Here is a 9,346-nt window from a genome sequence, read left to right as displayed (position 1 = left end):
TTTTTATATTATAAATTCATATTTTTTATATAAAAAATATTAAATATAAAAATTGTGTAATCGATTTATACTAAAAAAATTGAGGAAGTCCGATAATAGATGACATCAATAAGTTTAATTTAGAATGTTCTTTGTAATTCTATATCATATTAAAATAATAAAATTTAAATATAACCTAATTTACAAAATTAGTTTATTATGGTAAGATTTCTGATTACTTATAAAATTATCTTAGTATAACGGATGTAAAATTTCTAATATTATACAAAATAAAAAAAGTGTTACAAAAATTTCATCTTTAAGTGTTAAAACTTTTTTTAAAGATTAAAATTGTGAGGCTTTATTATCTTATTCCTCTCCGAACGAGTTTTTTTTTTCTGTTTTTTTTTTCACGAATTTCAGATTCGGATGATATTTACAAAATACATTCTGACGTTTAAATGAGAATTTGATATTGGACGCTCGGTACTTTCAGTATTGTATAATGACACACCTGAATTTTAGAATGTGTGTCTATATAATTATTATGGGGCTTTTATTATTGGGTTGAATTAAGAAATTTTGGTCATACTTAAGAGTGTATTACTTAAGGGTGTATTATCTAGTACTTGATCGTTGATTAATCTCATTAATCATGTTTAGACATAATGATTTTGATAGTTTCAATTGACTAATGAGTATTGAATTATGATATAGTTGTGTGGATACTACCAATACAATATCTTATTTTCTTTAAGTGTTATTTTTCTAAAAGATAAAGTTGTGAAAATTCAATTAAAGAGAACGCAAATAAAAAATTGGTGAAGAGTAAAAGAACATTATTAAAGTTGATTAATTCAATTGATTTTATAAAAATAAAAGATATAAAAGGATAAATAACATATAGGTGATGTGATGTTAATAATGGAATCTCACGTACTTGGTGACTTTATGACGTAATTAAGTTTAATATTTTCTAAATTAAAAGAAACATTTCAAATTTTTTAAAAAATGAATTCAATTTTTTTTAGTGTGACAACGAAAATAATACAACGAATTAAAATATATTATCATTGTTTACATATTTATCATTTGCTAATTATCTTATTGTAAGGAAAAAGAATGAAAGAAAGCACGATAAAGGAAAAAGAAAGAAGAAAAGATAAAAAAAATAAAGAAAATTTATTATTTTAAAAATAATAAATAAATAAAATTTAATAATTATACAATTAGAAGATTATATATTCATTACAAAAAGATGAGAGAAGTGCAATATTAAAAAAATATCAGTTCATTTTATTTTTTTAACTTCTTTTTCATATATTTAATCGAAAAGTAAAATACATGAATTCCAAAAGTGATATATTTCTTTCTTGTCAAATAAAATATTTTTTTCTCTTCATTTTCTTGCACTAATAACTTTTCTCTCCACACTAATTTTAAACTAATGAAACTTATCTTAAGACAAGTTATTAAAGACATATATAAGGTAATATTGTTCTCTTAGATACGTTAAATTTTTCATTTTTCAATAAAAAATATTTTACTTATCTGTATAAATACTTTTCTTATGTAAATATAATATATACATATTTTCTATATATTTTTCTTCTTTCAACTTTCTTTTTCTGATCTCTTAGTATATTTTTTGTTTCTCATTTATAATAGATAGTAATAATAAGGTGCGGTGAGTGATTTTTCTCCCTTTTTTTATAGAAACAATCTCAATTATTTAAAATGAATTATGAGACATAAAACTATATATCAATATTAAGTCTTATAGATAAAATTAAAAATAATATTATATATTTATAACCTAGTAAAAGAATACTGAATAGAAAAGAAATTGATAATATCAACAGAAAGAAAATGTCAAAATAACGTGCATCGAAATAAAAGGATTGACCAATAAACCGTTACGGCGTTAGGGTCATATCAATATTTTTTCATTAAATAAATGAATGCGATTTTTGAACCACGCATTTATGAAATGAAGAGTCTTATCGAAACTTTGTCTTTTCAACTAAAATCAATTCAAATACTCATTAATATATGGTAACTTTATCCTTCTTTTTTTATCTTTATTTTTTATTTGAATTGAAGAGAAAGTGAAAAAAATGGAAAGTGAGTGAAAATAAATAAAGAATTAGTAATAAGTTTAATTGATATAAAAAAGTTAAAATTAATTATTTTTATTTAATTTAATAAAAAATAAGTATGAATTAAAACTAAAAGATGAATATTATTTAATTTATACTACTTACATTATATTACTTTTTTTATTTATTATATAAATAATTGATTTTTTATATAGTTTATTTGGTATTTTCTTAAAATAGAAAGATGAGCAAGATGAGTAAAAATAATTAAGAAATAACAAAAAATTAAATTAATTTTGGATTAGATTACATTTCAAAGTATATATAATGGATGGGGAGAAGAATAAAAAGAGATTCATGTGGCCTAAAAAACATGTGGTGTGAAATTAGATTAGTATTTTAATATAAAATTGAGTGCAGTAAATACCTAACTTTAAATAGAAAGTTAAATATAATTGAAATTTAAAATAATTTTGAAGTAACTAAATTTAGTTAATTAGATAATGATTGAATTTTTGCCAATGTAATTAATCCAAGATTCCATTCCAAATTCATAAAAAGGTACAATTTGCTAAGACTCCAAATGAGAAAAAATGTGAGAGAACCCCAACATGAAATCATTAAAATAAATTTGTAGGTTATATCATAATAAAAATTGGTTAATTATAGTGCATATTAAAGAGCTAAGGTAATCCGTGACATTAGAAGAAAGTAACTTAAATTATAAAAAGTAAAAAGAGTACAATTTATCATTAAGAAATTGGTATACTAATTATTATTACTATCATATTATTATTATAATTTAGTTGCTATATTGGTAACAAGTATAACTTGGTCTTAATTATTATTTTAATCTAACATTAATTAAATTGGATTTAGAATTGAAGCGATGAATCCTTGGTATGATATATTGGCCGCGTGTCCCAAACGTGTGTACGGCATGCCAAACCTTGGCCTCCACACAACCTTAAGGTCCGCTAATAACCAAAAATCAAAGTTAATGAAATTTTCACTTCCTCGCTTTTAACCAAATCATTTTCTTTTATTTTCTCTTAAGAATTTTCGATTTTTTTGTTTAATTTTCTAACAACCATTAAACGCGGTCCAAATTCCGATTATCCCCAATATATAAACCCTTTCATCTGAGTTCAGAACCCTCATCCAATTTCCTTGCTTCTTCCTTCCGCTCCTTTGTCTCATTCCTCTCCCAAGTTTCTCACTTTTTCCCACATTCTCAATCTACTCTTCCCTTCCCATCTGGGTCCCCATCCTAATCGAATTTCGTTTCTGGGTTTCCCCAATTCGAAGTTCTGCACTTTCCCCTTTTTGCAGTGGAATTTCTCGTTCCTGGGGAGTTCAATTCCATTATCTCTCACTAAAGCTTTCAACTTGGAGAGAAAGTGCCATACTTTCCGATTCAATTTGTTATTTGAGAACTGGGTCTGTGATCTTCCTGTGTGGGTGAGCAAGGTTATGAAAAACTTGCCGATCGTGATTGTGTCTGCAACTTAAAGGTTTTTGGAGTTACTATAACTGTAATTGTGATTAAATCGGTCGCATTTGTTCACAATTTCTCGCAATACCCAGGATCGTGACGAAACTATAACTGTTGTTTGAAACCTTGAGTTTGAGGATGCGTACTACGGCAGAATTTCAAGGTTCTGTTCTTAATCTTCGTGGGGTTCAGGTTCACTCCATGGAGGGTTCGAGCTTGGAGCAAGAGCTTGATTTGTTTCAGAAGCATGTGACTGAGCGGTTCCTGGAACTATCTTCAGTTGAAAGCGGGGAATTGCTCTCTCTTTCATGGGTTAGGAAGCTGCTGGATTCGTTTCTGTGTTGCCAAGAGGAGTTCAGAGTGATTTTCCACAACCACAGGGCTCAGGTGTTGAAGCACCCTCCCCTGGATCGCATGGTGGGTGAGTTTTTTGAAAGGGGTGTGAAGGCACTTGATGTGTGCAACGCAATCCGTGATGGGATTGAGCAGATTAGGCAGTGGCAGAAGCTGCTGGAGATTGTTATCTGTGCATTGGATCAGAAGAGGAGCATTGGTGAAGGCCAATTTCGCCGCGCCAAGAAGGCGCTTGTTGACTTGGCCATTGGAATGCTTGATGATAAGGAGTCCAACTCCAGTGGTTCTTTAGCACATAGGAACAGGTCCTTTGGTAGAAACAACAATGGCTCAAGGGATCATCACCATAGCAATAATCAGCATAATTCCTTTGGGCATTTTAGGTCACTTTCTTGGAGTGTGTCAAGGAATTGGTCTGCTGCTAGGCAGCTCCAAGCCATTGGGAACAACTTGTCCCCCCCTAAGGCTAATGATCTTGTTGCCACCAATGGCCTTGCATTGCCTATTTACACAATGAGTTCTATTCTGGTGTTTGTTATGTGGGCACTTGTGGCCGCAATTCCCTGCCAGGACCGCGGTCTGGGGATCCATTTCTCTGTGCCGAGGCAGTACCTGTGGGCGGCTCCGGTGGTGGCGCTGCACGAGCGGATCGTGGAGGAGTCAAAGAAGAGGGAGAGGAAGAACACCTCTGGGTTGCTGAAGGAGATTCACCAGATTGAGAAGTGTGCTAGAGTGATCAATGAGTTGGCTGATTCTGTGCAGTTTCCTTTGAGTGAGAAGACGGGAGAAGAGGTTAGGCAGAGAGTGCAAGATGTTTCAAGGGTTTGTGAAGCCTTGAAAGATGGATTGGACCCTATGGAACGCCAAGTGAGGGAGGTGTTTCACAGAATTGTGCGCAGCAGAACTGAAGGGCTTGACACCACCCATGGCAGAGGGTAAAAAGCAAAAACACTGTTTGTTTGTTGATGCTTAACTCAACATTGCAATTTGAGATCATAGTCTGATTTTGCTTAGATGAGTGAAGTTTGTGAATGACTAAAAGATGACTAGGAGGATAACCAATGAGTGGTAAGAGGATATGGTGATTTGATTTGTATTGACGATCATTATAATAGTAAGGTATGTAAAGGGGAGGATTCTTGTATCTATAAACCACAAAAAAATGTATAGAGTTTAGGATATTTGAAGTAGACCTTTGTGGTCTATGCTTTTTTCTCTTTTCTCTTTTTGTGCTGTGATGTGGCTTATTGTATAATCAGTTTTCTCAGCGTTTTGCTGCATCCTCATTATAGCTGATTCCGATTGTATGTGTAATTCAATACATTTTCCTTATTTAGCTCCTGCACTTGCAAACGTAAAAGATATGACTCTATCCACAAGAAGTTTGATTCTACTCAAGAAATGTGAATATGCTTAACTTCAGCTCCTCTCAGTTGTCATAAGTTCACTCTCCTTCCCACCAAATCTACTCAAATATTTACTGCACACTGCATTTGTGATGGTCCCTTTGGCTACTCTCTCTTCGCCGACACTCTTCCTTAATATTTATTGTTATGGCAAGTCTATTATCAATCCCCTAAGATAAATACGGATTTTCTCTGATTTGCTAACTGTATGAATGTGTGAACTTATGATTGTAGCCATTCCAAATCCGTTTTTATCTTTAATAACCAGAAACCAACAAGCAGGCCTACAAAATGGAGGTGAACATAACAAATTGATGAGAAACAGAGAGCTTATAGTGGCAGATACATACAAAATGAGAAGTAATCCATATATAAGATGGATTTCTATGAAGATGTAGATGGGATTTGAGCTCATAGAAAGAGGTGAGGTTGATTGTTTAAGGGTTTGTTGAGGTTGAAAAATTTAGGAATGATCAAGGGTGTTTGTAGTAGTGTATAGGGGAGAGAAGAAATCGTTTGTAGGACTCATTATACTATTCCAACACTTATTTCTTATTTCTATTAATCTCTTATTTCTCTATACTTTCTATCAAATCAATCTAACTACATAATAAAGATTCTAGTCACCAATTTATTCCCATATAGACTATTTACTCTGCAAAGATGGAAAATCTGTGAAGGAACATCCAAACAGATAATTGAAATATTTATTTGTGTTATTTGGACCTTGGTTTATATTTAGATGTGACAGCAACTAAGTAGTGCTGTGCTAGAGATGAATCTGTCACATGACTGAGTTTGATGAATCTGTTAAGAGACTGTGTTTCCAGTCAAAGTTCATAAAGTGCTTTGACATTGACTTAGTCAATAATCATCTACAATTTATTTTCTTTGGTAGATTATGACATTATTTCTTGGATCTGGTCAAGGTTTGACTTCTTTATCACAAGTCAATTTATTCTTTTGTTGCACTATAGGGATTCGTCCTTTCAAATAATGTAAAATCACAGTTCTTCTGCCAAACGTTGTGCTCTCTGCTCTTTTTTATTTTTTTATTTTATTTTCAGTAAAATAATGCTAAAAGTGATTCAATAAAGAGGTCAATAAGTGTTAAGTGCGTTAAGACTGTTAAATTTGGTAAAAAAATAAGTTAATCCCTTACAATGTAATTAATTAAGATTTTAATCTTAAGAGCTGTTAGAGATGACCCCACATAAATATGCTAGTGTATTATTTGTTTAAAAGAAAAAGTCAAATTATGGTAATTAAAAAAAGATTTATTTTCCTGAAATCCTATTATTTAGATAATTTTAGGTGAATTCTCAAATGCGTTTTGATTCTCCAACAATAAAAGTTATGTTGAATATATAACTCATATTAAATGAATACTATTTTAAAAATTTAAAGAGATTATATAACTTATGGATAATTATGTTTTTTACATTATGAAGAGATTTATTTTAACTTAAATTTTCTTTCATGCATGAGTAAGACTATGTTCAAATTGTAAAAAATTCAAAGGGAAGCAGTTAAAGAGTGAGAATAATATGAAAAGTCAGAATTTCGACTAATTCGTGGAGAATAGAGATTGCAGAGAAAATGAAATTATTTGGTACCCTTTACTTTTTATATTTCTGCATTTTTATTCTTTATTGTTCAATCGTATGACTTTAGTCTCTAAATTGGAATGTGATTTGTTAACAGTAGCCCTATTTTGCTTAATTTACAGCCTAATGTATAAGTAATTAATAATGTGAAGCAATCTTTGACAGATCAAAATATTTTAGAAATAAATAAGTAATATTATATTAAGGTTTACAAGTGAATTTTTTCATTTAACTTGATGAATTTATACTAAAGAATCCTTCTTTACTATTGTTGACTTGTCACTTAAGTAAGACCATTTATACCATTTATTTTACAATTGGATGTTAATGGAATTCATTCCAAGGTCTCAGAAAATCCAGGGGCTAAAATATCTCAATAAGAAGTACCAAGACTAAAATTGCAGACAAATAAAAATAAGGGGATTAAACAAAATGTGAAGAACATTCTCCAATATTGATTAATTAATCTTCCCCATGTTGCATTTGACGAACTTGTATGGACTATTGCTAATCCGGATGTTCCTTTTTTTTTTTTTCTTTTCTCTCGATTTTTGGTGTTTGAGTCTCTCGATTCTTAGTGTTTTTTATTTTTTTATTTTGTGATAGAGATAACTGTAATTATACTTTGGCGTGTCAGTTTTAATTTGAGTAAAAGTTATCGATTCATTATCCCTTAATCTTATAATCTTATAAAGTTTACTTATTTATAGTTATTGTATTAAATTTCTATCTATACGGATAATTAAGCTACACCCACATAGATCCAAGTGTTGTAAAGCCTGAGAAAATTAGTCTTAGAGTAGAAGTGGTACAATTAAAATGACATATGGATATTTTATAATTAAAATGAAAAGAACATAGAAATAGAAAATTCAGTTATTCAGATTTCATTTTAAAAGAAACACCATCTCTCTAGAAGTTTCATTTTTCCTTTTCTCTCCCTTCTTTCTAAGATTCTGACCTCCTCGCTCATCAGTTTGACGACCAGAGTCCGCCATTAGACTCCTGACAGTAAAGACAACAAGACAGTCCAATTAGAATCTCAAATAGCACAAGTTTATTTTTACTCTTCTCTTTGAGTCAAATTTTGAACTTGTTAGGTTTTTCTCAATTTAGGCTTTGCATGTGATTCTTTTAGCTTTAGGATTAATCTTTGTTAGCTCAGATTTCTAGTGATATAGTTAGATTTTTGATAAGGACTATGTGGTGCAGGTTAAGCTACTCTTGAGATTTTGGTAGGTTTGGAGCTCTTAGTGAGCACCTACTCAAAATCAGGTAAGGGAAACTAATTTTAATTTTTTCAGAACCATAGGCTAGAAGATTTAGATATAGCGGTAACAAGGTCATCAGTCTCAAATTTTCTTGCATGATTTCTTGTTTTTGAGTAGATTGAAATTTGATTGAGATTGAAATGTGAAATTGTAGATATAGTAGATGTTGTAGAATGTATATGAGTTTGGAATTGAATGAGTTAATGAATGTATTTGAATAATTTGTTGAATCAATTCAAATGTAATGTTTGATGAGAATTGGTTGTTTGATTTTAGATGATTTTGGTTTAAAAATCATATATATGTATAGTTTGACATAATAACTCAATGACTCAATAAGAATGCTTGAATAATTCTGAGTGAGAATTGTCAATGTAATGTGTAGATTTATAAAATTATGAATTAAATGAAATGATGGTTCAGAAATATAACAAGTATAATAAATTTATGTAGATTTTTTTGCATATCTCGCTCAAGTGAGAATATAATGAAAAGTAAGGGGCTCTCGGGTGTGTTTTCGCCCAAGCAAGAAGAAATCTCGCTCAGGTGAGACCTGAGGTGAAATTTTGGGTGCTCTCAGATTGAATCTCGCTCAAGCAAGAGAATTTTCACTTGAGCAAGACCCATTCTCGTCCAAACAAGTAAATTTTCTCTCAAGCTAGACTCTGTAAAAAAAAACTTAAAATAAAATTTTATCTTTGCTTTCAAAAGGTTAGCTTATTTCTATTTTATAGTTTAATTATAAATTATGTAAACTTTTATTTTATGTGTATTTAATAGAAAATTTCTTCAACTAGATATTTATGTGATTATTGGATGAATTATTGTGTGTTTTGAAATTCTAAACTTTGGTATGATTTAATTGTGTCATTTTGGATACTGTGAGATTTAGAATATGAATTTTAATCAAGACATAGTATTTTCAAGAAAGAAAATACCATGTTAAGATTGTTTAACATGTGCATTGACTAAAGATTCGTCTAGAAGGAGATATCCCTACTCTCCTTATTTTTAAAGGGAATACGTTTATTTTTAAATAGTGACACATAACTTATATATAAATAAAATATTATCACACTAATAGAAGAATCATTTTCAAAGTTATTTAATATTTTTTCTCACGTCCCTTGAAGAA

General features: G+C 30.2%; 1 protein-coding gene across 1 annotated transcript; it reads left to right on the top strand.

The window, feature by feature from the left end:
• Positions 1 to 3,082: 3,082 nt before the first annotated feature.
• LOC137837488 (protein BYPASS1-LIKE) lies at positions 3,083 to 5,263 on the top strand. Its single transcript, XM_068646492.2, has one exon. It carries the CDS (start codon positions 3,712 to 3,714, stop codon positions 4,864 to 4,866), a length of 1,155 nt encoding a protein of 384 aa, XP_068502593.1. The 5' UTR covers positions 3,083 to 3,711; the 3' UTR covers positions 4,867 to 5,263.
• The last annotated feature ends 4,083 nt before the right edge of the window (positions 5,264 to 9,346 follow it).

The sequence above is a fragment of the Phaseolus vulgaris genome, chromosome 4 (genome assembly GCF_051622355.1).
Source record: "Phaseolus vulgaris cultivar YP4 chromosome 4, ASM5162235v1, whole genome shotgun sequence".
NCBI classification, from domain to species: domain Eukaryota; kingdom Viridiplantae; phylum Streptophyta; class Magnoliopsida; order Fabales; family Fabaceae; genus Phaseolus; species Phaseolus vulgaris.
This window is presented reverse-complemented; position numbering and strand designations above follow the sequence as displayed.

Excerpts from the sequence above, each read along its gene's own strand:
- LOC137837488 (XM_068646492.2), top strand. The coding sequence starts at position 3,712 with ATGCGTACTACGGCAGAATTTCAAGGTTCTGTTCTTAATCTTCGTGGG.